The sequence below is a fragment of the Cheilinus undulatus genome, linkage group 13, assembly GCF_018320785.1.
Source record: "Cheilinus undulatus linkage group 13, ASM1832078v1, whole genome shotgun sequence".
In the NCBI taxonomy this organism is placed as follows: domain Eukaryota; kingdom Metazoa; phylum Chordata; class Actinopteri; order Labriformes; family Labridae; genus Cheilinus; species Cheilinus undulatus.
In genome coordinates this window covers 23,532,774-23,550,146 of record NC_054877.1, presented here as the reverse complement: position 1 = coordinate 23,550,146, position 17,373 = coordinate 23,532,774, and the positions used below count along the sequence as shown (strand labels likewise).

General features: G+C 40.4%; 2 protein-coding genes across 2 annotated transcripts; one reads left to right on the top strand and one right to left on the bottom strand.

Moving 5' to 3' along the window:
* Positions 1 to 2,405: 2,405 nt before the first annotated feature.
* mcm4 (minichromosome maintenance complex component 4) lies at positions 2,406 to 12,532 on the bottom strand. The gene is made up of 17 exons (XM_041804406.1): positions 12,444 to 12,532; positions 11,004 to 11,075; positions 10,724 to 10,882; positions 10,463 to 10,626; positions 10,221 to 10,322; positions 10,034 to 10,129; positions 9,807 to 9,902; positions 8,609 to 8,747; positions 8,196 to 8,416; positions 7,956 to 8,076; positions 7,253 to 7,512; positions 5,238 to 5,603; positions 4,993 to 5,120; positions 3,984 to 4,191; positions 3,668 to 3,896; positions 3,341 to 3,474; positions 2,406 to 3,009 (listed from the first exon to the last, which is right to left on the bottom strand). Exons 2-17 carry the CDS (start codon positions 11,059 to 11,061, stop codon positions 2,914 to 2,916), a joined length of 2,577 nt encoding a protein of 858 aa, XP_041660340.1. The 5' UTR covers positions 11,062 to 11,075; positions 12,444 to 12,532; the 3' UTR covers positions 2,406 to 2,913.
* A 3,340-nt stretch (positions 12,533 to 15,872) lies between these two features.
* Positions 15,873 to 17,304, top strand: cebpd (CCAAT enhancer binding protein delta). The gene has a single exon (XM_041803293.1). The coding sequence runs from the start codon at positions 16,091 to 16,093 to the stop codon at positions 16,979 to 16,981; it is 891 nt and encodes a 296-aa protein (XP_041659227.1). The 5' UTR covers positions 15,873 to 16,090; the 3' UTR covers positions 16,982 to 17,304.
* Positions 17,305 to 17,373: the final 69 nt, after the last annotated feature.

Below are 17,373 nucleotides of genomic sequence, written 5' to 3'. Positions count from 1 at the left end.
CCTTCATCTGCATTGTTGGGTCTGGTGTCTCATCTTCCTCTTGACAAAATCCCATAGATTCTCTATGGGGTTCAGGTCAGGCCAGTTTGCTGGCCAATCAAGCACAGTAACACCATGGTCATTGAACCAGCTTTTGGTACCTTTTGCAGTGTGGTCAGGAACCAAGTCCTGCTGGAAAATGAAATCAGCCTCTCCGTAAAGCTTGTCAGCAGAAGGAAGCATGAGGTGCTCTAAAATTTCCTGGTAAATAGCTGCGTTGACTGTGGACTTCAGAAAACACAGTGGACCAACATCAGCAGTTGCCATGGCAGCCCGAATCATCACTGACTGTGGAAACTTCACATTCAACTTCAAAGAATGTGGATTCTGTGCTTCTCCACTCTTCCTCCAGACTCTGGGACCTGGATTTCCAAATGACATGCGAAATTTACTTTCATGTGAAAAGAGGACTTTGGTAACCTTTCAAAGCAGATGGATATGCCCGTTTCCTTGTTTTTCACTGGTAAATCCATCTTGCAAAGCTCCCATCTGAACCGTTTGGGCCCAGTTAGAGAGTAACAGGACCAATCAGTATCGAGGGGCAGTACTTTCAGGTGCAGCAGAGTCATGACATTAACAAGCAGTAGCAAGAGCTGGTGCAGTTATGGAGGAAGAGATTAGCGTGGATGCTGCTAAAGCATAAGTTTTATCAGAACTTGATGACATTTCTTTGTTAAAAGAAGAACAAAGAACAGCAGTGAGTTGTTTTCTTTTCAAAAACAACAAAAGTCAAGTACTTGTATGTCTATAGTCGCCATTTTTCGCATTATTCCTCAGTAGCTGCACACGCGCAGCTCAATAGCGGCTTCGTCACGTGCTTTGTTGCTCTAATTGGCCTGTAGAGATGTGACAGATCGTTCACCCAATCACACTCGGAGTTTTTTTCAAAGCCTCTGCCTTTTCTCAAACGTTTCCTATTGAAGCTTTCCCTGGCCTGTCAGGTTAAGACTTTGGACCACTGAGCAACAGTCCAGTTCTTTTTCTCGACGCGTGGACTGAGACGAGGGAGCATTCATGCTCTCCCACACCTGGGACTCTCTCCTCGAAAGAACATCGGGGGGCGTGGTCAGCCTGATAGTCCTGTCAGGTCCGTCAGGTTGACCACGCCTGGAAAGAACAGCATATGAGGACACGTCACAGCGGTCAGCTGACACTTCTGAGGAAGACTGCAGATGACAGTCAAAACATGTCAAGGTAAAAAAACATCTCCTACAATTAGTTGTCTGAAAAAAGAAATCCAAGAATTAGATTCAGAATAAGAAGATAAAAGGAACTTGCCGGATTAACTTTCTATGAATATGCTTAGATACAGCACTCTGAACAACCAGCTTCTTTAGCAATGACCTTCTGTGGCTTACCCTCCTTGTGGAGGGTGTCAATGACTGTCTTCTGGACATCTGTCAAGTCTGTAGTCTTCTTGTCCACACACTAGACGATTTGTAATCTGAAATGATTTTAAAACCGTGGGAGACCACAGACTAAAGGACAATTTCCAAAGATTTTTCATCTTTAATCCTCTGAATGCACACACTAGACAACTCGACCTCGCGTGATCATGTCCTGGCATGCATTACAGGTGCAGCAACAATCATAAAACAAGGGAAAGACTCAGGACGAAATCCTGGCTGGAATTAAGGTACAGTTGTGTTTATGGTTGTGAGCTGTAAATGTAAGTATGATTCGTCTGGTGACGCTACCCGGTGTGCTCGCTGTCATTGGTTGTTGTGGGTAGTACGACCTAAAATCGTAAATATTAAACATGTTTATTTACTATTCAGGGTTTGGAAGGCTACGATGCGATTTGGAGCAGTAAATGAATCGTGTTGACACCACATGTAGAGTACTCAGACAACTAATCGTTTGCAACGAGGCTCCAGTCGGTATACGCCCCCACGATTGTCGAGGGAGGCAAATCTTGCCCCATATCGGGCTTAAAATCCTGTAGTGTGTGGCTGGCCTTCCCCATGGATGTGTAGCCTTCTGACCCAGACTGAGAGACCATTTAAAGGCTCAGGGAAACCATTGCAGATGTTTGGAGTTAATTAGCTGGTTAGGGTGTGACACCATGACTTTCCAATATTGAACTTTTTCACAATATTGTAATTTTCTGAGACACTGAATTTTGGGGGGTTTATTATCTGTAAGCCATAATCATCAAAATTTCAAGAAATAAGGGCTTGAAATCTTTCACTCTATGTGTAATGAGTCTATATAATATATGGGTTTCACTTTCTCAAATGAACTTTTTCATGATATTCTAATTTTTTTAGATCAATCTGTAGGGCTATAAATTCCTGAGATTAAATATTTCAATCACTGGTTAAGTACTGCTTCAGCACAAAAATGAAATAGTCTTTTAGCAGAGCTCATGTGCATGTTTAATAAGCAACATTTCATTTTATTTTATTTTAACAGTCAAAATAAGCTACAGTGACACATCAACTCAGCGAAAAATAAGTACTCAGATTTAGAAGTTTGATACAAAAAGAAACACATTTGACTTTGCTTTGAACCCTCCTTAAAAATAAGACAAGCTCTCCGTCATAACAATGTACAAGAAGAAAAGCTTTAACCAGATCATGGTGAACAAAGACACTAAGAGCCGAACTGAAAGCAGGTAATGCACAAATGAAGACAAGCATCTTTAAATACTATCTCCATTAATATCTGTTAATAAATTTGTTTATTCTTATTGATCACTGGACAGGTTGAGACGAGGTTATCCTTAATCCTGTCTTTGTATTGAGTGCATTTAAAGCTCTAATAGCTCCAGAAAACATATGGTGGTTCAATTATACATTTTTTCTACAAGAAAAAAGGTCGATGTGGGATAGGACTTAAAATTACGGTCTGTACATAATTGCAGGGTGTGCCTTAGGCGAGGAGACGAACAGTCTTTCCAGTAACAGTCAGATAATCCTCGTCGGCCAGAGCTCGGAGAGCCTCGTCGAACAGCTCCTTTGTGATTGCCTGAAAATAAAGTGACAGACGAGGAAGTGGTTACAGGAAGTCATAGTTGTGCTAATAAAACAATCTATAGCTTTCTAAAGGTATGACTCGTAGAATCAGATGTACAATCAGAGCTCATCTTTACAGTGGTCTTGCTGATTCATCTTCCTAAAATTGCTCATACCATGAATTCCCCTTTTATCATTTATAATATCCTTATATAAAAACCTAATAGGAATAAATCACAGCAACTCTAAAGTAGTTATATCTCAGAAAATTGTATTAAAATTAGTTAACAAAACATTTTGTTAACTTATTGAGGCAGTAGAACAAAGATAAAAATTTTATTTACAGTTTCAGACTGTCCTCTGAGGTCTTCAAGCAGCTGCTGGTATTTCATGGCAGGTGTCTTTCCCTTGGCCTGGATTAGTTTCTTCAGGGCCTGGGCAACCTCCTCCTTACGCTTACGAGCAGTGGCACTCATACCTGAAATTATAAATCAACAGTAAATTACTTTGCAAGGATTACAACCAATGAGCATAATAAATAAATCTCAAGTTTATTCATTTACGTTAATTACGATCTCATTTTCATTTTGCTCCAGTTATGTCTATATAAAGTTCCTAACATCTTTAATGTATCACCCCATAGTCTTTAAAAGCCCCGGTGTGTTTGTTACCTGTTGTCAGAATAGAGATGTCAACAAATCCTGTTCTGGGATCGGTGGCCGACTGTTTGAGAGCTTCTCTGTGCAGCCTCTTGGCCTCCTCCACATCGATGGTCTCCACCTTCTCAGAGAAGCGCACCTTAGCGTGGGCCTCTGCCAGGCGGATCAGGGACTCCAGCTGTCTGGGGTAGGCAGACACCATCCCACGACCACTGCCGATCTTCCTCATGTCCACATAGGCCTGAAGACAAACATATGCAGGGTAATTTTTTTGCCTGGTTCTTCAAAAAGCTATAAGAGTTCTCTACATAGTTGTGGAACATCAAACCTCAATGAGCGCCTGGCTGGCCTCCTCGCTCAAACGGGGACTGATGTATGTTCGAGCATATGCAATGTAGTCCTTCAGTACGGCCATGTCTAGGAACTCTTCCTCCATCTGCTCCTCGCTCTGGTAATACAGGGACACCAAGTGGTGGGCCAGCCTGCGGTCGTAGGCCTCATCTTGAGGATCCAACATCAGGAAGATGAGGTCGAACCTGATGGAGGACACAAAGGGGTGTTTGCCAAACTGAAAACAGAGACTTGACCAGAAAGACACTGACACCTTAAGAGTGATTTTTTAATCAATATTGCCATGCCAGGGCTCTCAAGCCTGGACTCATGCTTGCAAGAAATATTCAAGTACAAATGCAAGTATCAGAAATCAAGCATATAACTTCCTAATAGATTTCCTTATTCTTATAAACTTTTATAATCTTATTATTCACAATATGCCAAGACAATAACAGTTGTTCTTTAGAATTTATCCCTAATTATTCAGAACATTTAAATGTAATATTTCAGCTATTACTCACTGCTGCAATAAAGCCACACTTTATAGATGTAGACTAACATCAGCTAGTTTTAGATGGCCAGGTAAAAATCTTCATTTCTTTGGTGGGGGAGGGGCTAGTTTTTAGTGATGCAGCTTCCTTCTAACAAGTCAGATTCGGTTTGGTTGCTTGATTCGGATTGGCTCAGGTGGTTCTGTTATGTTAAATACAGTACTGGCGTAATAAACAAATCTCAGATTGTAGTATGTGGTGATAAAAACATCTAAAAATGCATGGAATAAATGTCATTGTCACAAATCATGCTATTAGTTGACTATTTTCTAATTTTGTTCAATTTTCCCCCTTCGTTGCTCACTTTCCATGATGCTACTAGCACTCCCTATAGAGACCTTTTTGTATAGCTGCATCAGTGAAATCAACCTCTTCACAAAGTTTAACTATTTAAGAAAGAAAGGGGCCTTTTCTTTCTGGCATTTCACTGTTATTATCGATGTTGGTGCTTACCTTGACAGAAGAGTGTGAGGCAGCTGAATGTTCTCAATCGTTGTCTTTTTGGGGTTCCACTGAGATTCAATGGGGTTAGCAGCAGCCAAAATAGCTGTACGAGCATTCAGCTGACAAATAATTCCAGCCTACAAACAAACACAACAGAATGAGATTTGATCCTTAAAAGTCTTCTTGTAGTGTAAGGAAAGGAGTTTGTGTTTTCAGGCTTCTAATCATCTTAGGTCTAAAGTTGTCAGTCGTACCTTTGCTATAGAGAGGGTCTGCTGCTCCATGACTTCATGCAGCACCGAGCGCGTGTTGTCGCTCATCTTGTCAAACTCGTCGATGCAGCAGATGCCATTGTCGCTCAGCACCAGAGCTCCAGTCTGCAAAACCAGCTGCCGGGTCTCTGGGTCCTTCATCACGTAGGCGGTGAGACCAACGGCGCTGGAGCCCTTCCCCGACGTGTACTGGCCACGCGGCACCAGGTTGTGGACGTACTGCAGCAGCTGGGACTTGCTGGTACCGGGGTCTCCACAGAGCAGGATGTTCACCTCTGCACGGAAGTTTCCTCGACCAGTCTGACTGAAGTCTTTACGGCTGCCGCCAAACAGCTGCAGGAGTATGCCCTGAAACCGACAGAGGAGGAAATAAATACAGCAAATCGACAACACGATTCCAGGTAGCCTTTTTTTTTTTTTTTTTGACAGGACAAAGGATAGAAAAGGAAACTGGGGAAACAGAGGGGAATGGCATGCAGGAAAGGAGCCACAGGTATCCCAGGTCAAACCTGGGCAACCTGGGATTTACTGCAATCTTGATTTATTTTTTTAACTTGGTTTTTATTTCAGTGTAAACAAGTGGTAGTTATATTCACAATTTTCCAGCTTTTTCATTTTCTAAGATTCTGACAGCTGTATCTATATGGTTTGGAATTAAAAAAATGGTATCTCATCTTAAAACACTAGATTATACACAAAATACAGGTCACTGACTACTGGCGAATATTATTGAGTGCTGTAATATAATTATAACAGGATTTAATCATAAAATTAACAAAAAACCTTGTAACATTACAGACCAGTTGAAAAGGAGGTGACAAATACCACTGCAATACAGTTTAGACCTGTAGAGGGCAGTCTATGCATATTTAACAAAATGTAGAATTTAAATACTTTGTAATTCACTGTCAAGTTTTGGATCCTATCTAATGTAGAAACTCAATTTAATATCCATCTAAACAGATTTTTCTAGTAAAAAAAAAAAGAGGTATGGGGGTTTAGTCACTCTTAAAGTTGCCAAACCACAGCATTTAACAGATCTGCTATTAAACCAGCTTGCCAAGGTAGAAAAACACAGATTTAAGTAATACTGATTACAGCTCTATTGCACAGAAACGTTTAAATTTCAGTATTCCTCTCAAAGCAGGAAAATTAAGGGTTAAACAATTTCATTAGATCTCCTCACTAGAATGTGCCCGGGAGTGCCAGAAGAGTCTACGACTTAGCACACCAAATTAGTACAACGGTGTTTCCCAACAAAAACACCAATGCATTTCTAGCAATGAGGCAAATAATCTTTGAAAACTTCCATTAGAAAGGCCCTGAAACTATCAGCCTTGAATGGATGGAGTCTGCATTGTTACAGTTTATACCTAATTTAACATAAATGTCAAGTAGGATATACACTGTAAAATTCAGTGTAGAAATTCCCCTTTTAATTGCTGTTCTCATCTCAAAAGTCAGCTGGGTCATATACTGATGCAAAAATAAATCTTTTTAAAATGCTGAGACTTGCCGTCATTACTGTGGAAGGAGCTGCCACTGAAAAATTGCATGCAACATGATGCTACTGATCATTTACAGTGTAAATTGTAATGCACGAAGACAGTTTAAACCTTTTTCTCTTTGTGGGACTCTGCAAAACAGACCATCTTCCGTACTGCTGCAACCTACATTCCACATTTTACATTAATTGCCTTTGGGAAAAGGTTACAAAATGTAAAAACCTGATGGTTACTGTCAATTTATGGGGCACAGATGGCCTAGTGGCTTAAGGCCTGGCATGTACGCGGGCGGTCCAGGTTCGAATCCAAACTGTTGCCCTTTCCCACATGTCTCTTCCCACTCTCTCGTACCTGTTTCCGACTCTATCCACGGTCTTTCTTTATCATTAAAGGCAAAAAAGCCCAAAAATAATCTAAAAAAACCTGACAATTCACAAAAAAAAATCATATTTCATAACACAGTTTCAGATATAAACTCTTGCTTTTGGTCACCTTTTTGATGTCCTCGTGCTCATAGATGCTCGGTGCAAGAGCAGAGGAGAGGCGTTCATAGACATCTGGTTTGGCTGCCAGCTCCTTCAGGGTCTGGACTCGGTCTTCAGTGAAGAGTTTTTGTTCAGCCTCCTCATCCAAACCATGCAGGCGCTTCTCGTCCGTCTTGCGGAAGTGGATGGCATCGATGTGGGTTTTGTACACCGACTTCACATTGTTCTGACGTGGGTTAACACGCATGGGGACGGCTCTGTAGACTCCTGCAGAGATATTATAAAAGCCTTCAGGAATTTCTTTTGACTAAACATTGATTCTGTATGATGTACATAATCATGAGTCAGGTTTTAAATTATTAATCAGGTAAAATGGGAAAGATTTTGACTCCAGCTTCTCATATGGGATGGATAGTTTCTTTGATACCTTTAACAGCATGTTAAAAACTTGGGACAAAACAATACATACATACAGAACTTGATATTTTCCTTCTTTGGGTTTGCAGCTTTTATTGTCTTTTAAAGTGCCTAATATTGTAAATTTTTGGATTGCTAGTGGGTGGTGAGAAATAAAGGGGGACTTTCAGGGCGTCATCTTTGACACAGGAAAACTGCTCACCTACAGTCACCAATTTGTTACTTTTAACAGACTAAAGGATTTATACAATTAAAGGCATGTTCACAATAACTTTAAACTGTGGTTATTTTACCTGTGATGTTAACACGATCTCCTGGCTGCACTTTATCAACCAGGTCGTTGTGAGCGTAGACAACAGTTGTGTGCGGCGTCTGACCTGCCGGCATGTCTTCAGGAGACTCTTGAATCTTAACCTGTTATCAAACGACATTAATACATGAACAGATGTCATAACCTCGTCCGAAATATTGCTAATTGAATGCCATTGATTTGCTGCCCCTGTTTCCTGCCCTCTAACCCCTCTGTCTCTCACCATCTGTTTGTCTGAAAAGACTGAACGATTGTGAACGAGCGCCAGGCTGTGGGTGTTGTTGCAGTGGCGACACACGGAAGGCTCAGCAATGCGCCCACGATCCACCTCCACACGGGTCGTGAAAGCGCACACCTGGCACTGGAAGAACGCCTCCTGCATCTCTGGGATCAGCTGCGAGGTGCGGATCACCATGCCACTGATGGTGATCAATTGATCGATGTCTGTGGGGGAAACACAGAAGGCACACAGACGCTTTGGCCTAAAGCTGATACCTCACATTTTACCAAAGCTATGGACAATATCCACAAAAAGCCCACACAAAATATGTGATGGAAAATCTGGGTACAGTAGTCCTAATAAGTGTGATCCTGCTTATATGCATCAGGTGACGTGCCCAGGTTGAGTCCACACACCTTCTGGGTTCAAACTCCTCATGTTCCTGGTTTTCAGGGCGTTGTAGGGGCGGACTTGGATCTGATATTCCAAAACAGAGTCTGGGAAACGCTCAAAGAAAAGCTCGTTGACTGCCATGTCAAAGGTTGGTATGACTTCCTGTAGAGAAAAATATAAGGCACAAGTTAGCATCAACGCTCGCAATAAAGCTAGAGAAAAACAAAATATTTCACCATAAACATTTGACAACAAAAGCTTTAAACACACTAAAAAGATGTCTCTCCCCACTCACCTCCCTGTTTCCGAATCTATCCACTGTCCTTCCTCTATCAAATAAAGGCATGACAAGGCCCAAAATAAATAAATCAATAAATAAATCGATAAATAAATAAATAAATAGTGAAAATACTGGGGCATTTATTTGTATTGATATATTGATACTCCTTCCTCTGATTTTTCAACCTTGAACACGTCACTGTTTGCATGTAAAGTGTGTTAATTAACATCTATCCTGCCATTCTAACACGGACTTCAGTATTAGATACATTTTTTTAACCAACAGGACATACTACAAAGCTTGGGAGCACTTTTACAGTTCATCGGAGCAGACAAGGAGGATGGAATCTGTAATCTGAGGAGAACTGTTATCAGTACTATGCTCCAACTGCAGAAATGATGGGCGGATCATCGAGGGTAGCGCACCACATTCACAAACGCATGCACCAGTGATCTAATAAAGAGACTTAAAATCACAAGTTCATAATGGGCTGGTGAGAATTTTTCTTGAAATGTGGAGGATTGATTTCTTTGGCTCAGTTCATTTTAGCAAGTGTTTAAATCTGGTGTTCTCAACAACTTATAAGATTGTAGATCAACTGTATTAAAATTGTTTTTCTTGCCTTTGTCCCCTCAGAAATTGCCTGTCTGTGTGAGCTTTGCTCCACATGCATTTGTTCAGTACACGCCTCCACCGTACTGAGAGACCTGTACCAAATTGGTACAGTACAAATACATGTATCTTTACACCCCTAGTGGGCGTAATAGTCAGCATCAATAAAATTGAGATTCGGGAAATTTAAATTCAGTTTCAGTTTTACCTTCAGGAAAATAGGTTTTCCCTTTATCTGACATGTAATAATATAGCCAAATCTCTACCAGATCTTAATCCAAACCTAGAGAGTAAAATAATAAAATACATTACTTATAATGGGACATTACCTGTGGGTAACAGATGAGCTGCCGGTAAAGCTCTGCATCAAAGGACTGCACGTGTCTGCAATTCACATTCAGCACTGGATCTCCAACGACACTGATCTGTAAGACAGAAAGAGAGAAATCAATGTGCATGAAGAACAGAAACTGTGGGAGATGACATACGATTAAAACAAACATCAACTGGAGGTTCAGTTTGGCCTTCAATTCTACTCAGACATGATGTACACTACCTCTTCCAGCTTCTGCATGTACAATGGCTCGTTTAGGTCCAGGCCAGCGTTCTCATCTTCCGTAGATGTTGGGTCGATGAACCTCTGCAGAAACCTCTGAAAGAGCGTGACAAAAAAGCATTAATGTCAATTCTTCTGGAATAAGAATATGGATTTTTAAATCGAGTTGAAAATTAAGCTATCACACCTGAAATTTCTCCTTGCACAGTCCAACATTAACATCAGTCCCCCAGATCACCAGCCTCTGACCAGCGTTTGGCTCACTGGCTACAGCACCGTCAGCGCTCGGCTGCAAAAAAAAAAAAAAAAAAAACAGACCCAAAAAACACTCAGGTGTAAACTACAGTGAATCTCATGTATCATTGCCATGGTTTATTCAATTAAAATATGTAACACAATCTAAGTATTTTTCACAATGGCTCCACTTACGGGCTCAGACTGAAGGTCCACCTGTGGGGCCTTCCTCACTGACCCCAAATCAGGACGCTGTCTGGCAGGGGTACCGCGCACTCCACTGCGTGGGGTCCCTTCAACCCTGGAGCTGGGGGTCCCATACATGAGAGGAGAGCTCATGTCCACCTCATTGGGTAGGACTGTTCAAAAGGGATGCATGAAAGATGAAGAATGTCCTGCACTAACAATACACAATGTTAAAACAAACTAAAATGGCAATAAATGTTTGGCCAGTACCTGAAGGTCGTGGGCTAGAGAACAGAGAGGTGTCCTGAGGGGCTGCTGGACTCAGCATGTCTGTGGCCGGGGAAGTCGGCATCGGCATGAGGTCTCCAGTGGATGAGTCCTGGCCTCTGCGCCTCTGAGAGGGAGGAGAGATGGGACCCTCACTGCTGGCTACAGGTACACACAACAAAGGTAATTAACAACACAAAAATTAATTTGGCAGAATCATAGGGAGTTTATTTCCATTTTGAAAACAGGAGAAATATGTTTCTTAACAGGACAAAGGACATACGGGTTGATGGGTTGGTCCTCTCTCGTTTGCGGCCAGGGGTTGACGTTGGAGAAGACATGGCTTCAGGAATATCTGAAAATGGAATAAATTTAAGTGAATTAGTATCAAACCAAATCAAAAGCAACTGGATTATTAGCTGACTGCTGCAAGACAAGCATAACATGAACTGCACTAGCTAAAGAGGGTTTGATTTAATTTCACCTTGTGGATTGACTTATGTCTCAGTTGATGTAAGAGTCCTGTGTGGAAAATGGCACTGCTTTTGAATGAGATGGGTTTGTTTTTTCAGTCAGCCAAAACATTACACAATGCTTAATTCTGTGGGGAGATCTACTGATTTTTTCCAAAACTAAGGTATTTTTGTGTCAATGCTTTACTTAGTTTTATGTCTGATATGAACATTGTGATCAGCAGGGCTGAGGAACTGAAAGAGTTAAAGGGAAACCTGCACATTCAGACATGTTGGCTTTAGCATGTTAACACTGGTGTCTTTTTGCGCTTGCCTTACAAAGAAATACACTAGATTTTTAAACACAAGTGAAGAGGCAAAAAAGGAACAAGTTATTGTAATGTAGATCAAAGTGAGTACAATCAGAAAGATGCAGGAAGGACAATGCAACAATTTGACATCACTACTCAGAGTGCAGTGCACTACAATGGCAGCCCATAAGCAGATCTTAGTTGTGCATCTAAAATGTAGAATTCGACAACTTAAAGACCACATTTCTTTTTTAAATATGATGGGCCTCTTTGGAATTAAAAATCCACTCATAAAACTTCAGTTATGATACTGATCTTAACCACCAAAATGGATAATAAATTATTATTGTATCACTGTAATGATAATAGATGTGGTGTTATTTATTTGATAACTGCCACATTTTTCTGTGTACTACTAGTGTTGAACAACTTTGAAAGGCTTTATGATTTAAATCAGCTACATTTATCTGGCTCCCTTAAACTCCTCTGCAGATTTACGAGTTGAGCTGCAATAACATTATTTAAAAATCCAATTTAAACACAAAAAGTAAACTTTCATAGCATCAATCGGTCGACTGTCTTTTGAAAATGGCAGGATTTGTCTGCTCAACTTAAGTTAAATAAAGCAAAAGTCATCACCAGCATGAATGATTAACTTTAAGTTTGCTGTTACACAAATGCCATTATTCATACTATATAAGTATGGTGAATAAACATTTTGTTTAAAGGTTTTGGATCAGTCAACAATGACCACCATTTGACATGTGGCAACAGAGGAAACAATAAGCTCAAACTTCACTGCAATGCTCGACTGAATTCAGTGCTTAAAAAGAAGCCTGCGAAAAATATGTGCCAATGTATCAACAACATTAAACATTAGTTACAGCATAATCAATCCTGTAGTAAATATAAACAGTACGATGAAACGACATATATTAAATAGAATAGAGAGTGTTTTACCTCTTCTTTACAACACGTCCGACTGCTGCAGATCTGGCGCGAAACTGCGTGTGACGTAGATTTCGCGGGGAACTTTAGACCAATAGCAGGGCCGAGTTTACTCGTGCTTCCCGGCGTATCCCCTCACTTTAGAGGGGTACTTCAAGAGGGATTTCAAGAGTTTTGTCTTTTATTAAACACAAATGAAGGATAAAGCTGGTCACAAAATTATGAGAATATAAAATTAAATGACGCGTGCACTTTTACTCATCTTTCAAGATCATTCTAGGCAAACTGCATGAAGTCTTTCTTTTGTGTATTACCTTAGAACATTTGGTTTGGTCCAACTGCAACGCTGCTTCTTCTCCTATTCTGGCTTTTTGACGAGTGGCAAAAGTATTACCGCCCCCTATTGTGCTGGAGTTTGTGGACTTCAAACTCCTATTAATAAATCTATTTTCATACGAAAAACAACACACCGAGCATTACAGACAAGACCATAAACTGGTGCAATGACCAAACTATACTCTCTGGAACGTACACTTAAAGGTGCAGTGTGTAATATTTAGCCTAGTAGCATTTAGCTGAACAAACTTGGTAAAATAAAGCAAAACATTTCTAAGACAGTCTGTCTAAATAAGCGTTTAGTCATCTAAATTAGAAAATAGCGTTTTTGGAAAAAAAAAAAAAAAAAACAACTCAGAATAAACCTTTAATTCATACATAGGAAGGGTCCCCTCAATGGATGCCGCCATCTTGGATTTTTACATGTTTCCATGGTAGCATAGAGGAAAAAAGGATAAATAAAGTTATTGTATTGTATTGTATTGTATTGCATTCACATTACTGATACACATACAATTCAACTGGTTGCCACAGTTTCCAGCAGAGACATGCAATCTAGAACCCACTTCTAGATGTTGATTTTCAGTTTTACACACTGCACCTTTAAAATACCATCCATAAACACACACTTGACGAGGTCCAATATGGAAACTCCTAAAGATGAAGTCTGTCTTGGCAGCTTTCTTGTTTTTAATGTCTTTTATAGTGCAATGGGAATTTTTGATTGAAATGTCCAATTATAAATTGTCAGATATTAAGATGATTGATAATTACAACTTCAGATCTGAATGTTAGGGAAATAACCATTGTTGAGGTTTAAATCTGTGAGGAAGCTGGTCAGTTACAGTCAATGATTTATGGAGAAGGACCTACTGCCCCTTTTTCAGATATGTAAACCAGTTTGTGGTGTTTGTGTTGCACTGTGTTCACTTTTTTTGGTAAAACTATTGTTTTTATCATTGGTATGAACATTTTGCACTCTTTCACACACACTTTCAAAATTATTTCCAATTCAGCAAATTCATGAATAGTTGTCACAGTAGATACATAATACACCCCTACAAAAAGGCTTAATATTAAGAGGCTGAAGTGTCTCATAAAATTTTGGCATTTGATTTTATCCAAATATCAAATAATTATTTACAGATGTTCAGATGATACAAGGAAGGGAAAAAATGTGTTATTGAATAACTATGATTGCCATTATAGTTATTGTTATTGTTGTTGTTGTTGTTGTTACTACAGAAGTCTTACTGATAGTTTTCAGAGTTGGAAATAAATTTGCACTAAGACGCAGAAAAAAAATAGAAAAAAGTAAATGTAGAGATTGTTTATTAAACAATTACTTGGGTCAAACAAATCTCTGTGAAAAAAGAACGAGCATGAAGAAATCTTATCTGAAACTTATGAACTGTATTCATTTCTTCTTGGCTTCAGCAACAGCTGATGGGTGGGAGCAACCGGAAGTAATTTTCCATCACATTTTTGACTTTATCCTTGAGTTGCGTTGTTTGACCACCAGGGGGCATCTTTCCACTGAAAGAAAAGGTCTTTACAGCGGAAAAATACAGCACACTTCCTAACAGGAAAACATGGGAGCGTTTCCGAGAAGTGTCAGTACATGTGTCCCTTAGGGAGCTGTTAAGATACGTTTTTAAAGATAAGATAACTAAAAACATCTTATGAGTCACCTTCAAACAATGGACGACACTGAATTCCTCAATCCATGCTTATCTAAGTCTTCCTATATTAATTCAGATAACTGCATTTATGCTATGCAGCCTATTTCAACCAAATATTACTTCAACCAGGCTGTTTAATTGTAGGCTCATCTCTCCTAAACAGTGAATCACAGCAGTGTATTTTGGATGTTAGAAACTTGAAATAACTATCTTTTGATGTCCTACTGGCTGTTTGTGGTGCAAGCCACACAAATGCATCTCTTTATTGGCCCATCATTTTGAATTTTTACTCAGTATCTGATGCTTGCAAAATGTTTTAAGTGCAATACTTACCAGAGCATCTAAATATGCTGAAGTACAATTACAAGCTTTAAAAAACACACAAAGAAGTTTACATGAGTATGTTATTAGTTACTATCCATTCCTGGTTACAACTAATGTTTGGCAATTACATTAAAGAGTAAATATAGACTATTAAGGCTAGTCTGACATATTTAAATATATTGAAACAATTCAAATGAATGCTCAAGTAACAAACAATGAGAGCTAAATTATCAACCATCTTGAATTTTGTATACTTTGTAGAGAGATGCTTGAAAAGAGTACATGTTGCTCTGTTTTTAGCTGGTTTCCGTACACTGAAACTCTTCCACCACACTCTGTTTTGTAAATTATACCACTTTGGGTGAGATGTTTTTAGGCCTGAAGACAGATGATGGGTTTAACTTCACACATAAACATAGGTACACCAAAAAGGTCAATCTGAGGTAAAGTGTCAAAATAACTACTTGCTTAAAGAAAAAAAACTTCATTTAAATCTAAAATATAGGCTGATCTAAAAGCTAGTGGCTGAGCACTTAGCAACTGAAATTATAGCACGCATGGTAAATTGGGTGAATGGTCTGTAATAACAGGTGTTTCATCACATGCAATAAGATATTTATTTATGATAATGAATATTATATTAAAGCTTGCAGTTAATTACAGCATAAACAATTTGATGTGGACATTTTCTACATGTTTACTAACTTTCAAACTGATTTAATTGAGCGCTATTTAATAAAAATAACAGTTTGGTTAGACCAAAATAAATAAGAGGTTAATTAAGGATCTCTTCAGTGGGATTTTGTTACTTAATTTTCTGGAAATGGTCTGAAAACATTCACTTGGCTCCTGACAGGGAACAAATTGATCTTAAATCCCAAACACCAAGAGCTTTCAGTATGTAAACAACTCTGAACCATTCATACAATTGTAGTAAAGAGTGGGTGGCACGAGCAACACGCCCCTTTCTCCTCAAATGGGAAGTAAACGGCCATGTGACCCTCGTTTTGACTTGACTGGCTCGTGAGAGGGCGGTGCGTGTGACGTCAGCGGGGAGACGATACAAAACACTCCGCGAAAGTTCAGACACCTCAGAGAAGTGACAAGAAGTGATTCAGAGTTTGTCAGATGACAGGACCCTGACAGTCAACACCCAGGGATAAAAAAAACAGCTTAACACGTTTTTTTAAGGCAACTAAAGAGAAAACAAGCGAAACGGCTGCAGAGTGATTTAGTGCAGACAGCTGTCACGTCTGTGGGTTACATTTTTCGAAGTTTATTTCCTTCCTTAACCACGTGGACAAGTCACCAGGGTTCATGTGTGACATATACAGCCTGGACTCTCACTGTGTGTCTCCACAATGCAACATGAGTTGGGCGATGGAGCCTGCTAACTTCTACGAGAGTACTAAGCTGGGAGTCCCGCAGCAGGGGCTCTGCAAGCCGGGCAGCAGAGGCGACGCTGCAGGCGACGACGGCACCATGGCGGAGCTTAGCACCGCGTCTGCCATGTACGATGACGAGAGCGCCATCGACTTCAGCCAGTACATCGAGTCAATGACGGCCGTGCCCAACCTGGAGCTGTGCAACGACGAGCTCTTCCTCGACCTGTTCAACACTGTGAAGCAGGAGAAGGCGGATTACTACAACCTGCAGAGCTCCGCGCTACCAGGCAGCATGCAGCAGCAGCAGCAGCTGTCAGCCGCGTACACAGCAGAGAGGAAGGCTGACAGCGGGCTGGAGAAAGGCTTGTTCAGCGCTCCTATCAAACAGGAGTCCGACTGGAGTGACAGTGACATGTCTTCATCCTTGCCATCACAGATCGAAACCTGCGCCCAGACCTCCGTGAGTCTCCCCACAGGGCAGCCCACTCCCCCCACCACGCCGGAGCCCGTCTCCAGTCTTAGCCCCACCAAGTCCTCCCCGAGGAAGATTGGGAGGGAAAAGGGCAAAAAGGCGGTGGACAGGTACAGCGTGGAGTACCGACAGAGGCGAGAGAGGAATAACATTGCAGTGAGGAAAAGCAGGGACAAAGCCAAGAAACGCAACTTGGAGATGCAGCAGAAGCTGATCGAACTGAGCTCAGAAAACGACAGACTTCATAAAACTATCGAGCAGCTAACCAGAGAGCTCACCGGGCTCAGAGAGTTCTTCAAGCAGATACCCAACTCGTCCTATATGGGCTCTTTGAGTGTAGAGAGCCGGTGACAGATTGATAATAACTATGTGAACTGAGTTTCAGGAGACATACCTCAACAGACTTTTCTTCTTACCATCTGTACCAGATGTATTTTAAGCTTACCATAATGGCACTGGAAAATATATGATGTTGCTGCCATATTTTTGTGGGATTTTTTTCTGTATTAAATTATTTTACCACTGCATTTACATGTTATTTTACCTGATATGGTACATGTTTTATAATTCCAAACTTTGTATAAGAGCCAGAGCATGATCTTTTATATAGTTTGTATGAAACCTTGAAAACATTTTGTTTATGGAATCTATAATAAAAATGCAGAAAAAGTGAAGAGGAGTCCTGGTCTGTGAGTAGTCTTTGCATACAGTGCAGTCATGTCATAGGAGGGTGTTGTGTTAAA

Coding starts and splice junctions, on each gene's coding strand:
- mcm4 (XM_041804406.1), bottom strand. CDS start 11,061: ATGTCTTCTCCAACGTCAACCCCTGGCCGCAAACGAGAGAGGACCAAC. Junction 10,883..11,003: donor GAGGACCAACCCATCAACCC/GTATGTCCTTTG, acceptor GTGTACCTGTAG/CCAGCAGTGAGGGTCCCATC. Junction 10,627..10,723: donor CTCTAGCCCACGACCTTCAG/GTACTGGCCAAA, acceptor CCTTTTGAACAG/TCCTACCCAATGAGGTGGAC.
- cebpd (XM_041803293.1), top strand. CDS start 16,091: ATGTGTGACATATACAGCCTGGACTCTCACTGTGTGTCTCCACAATGC.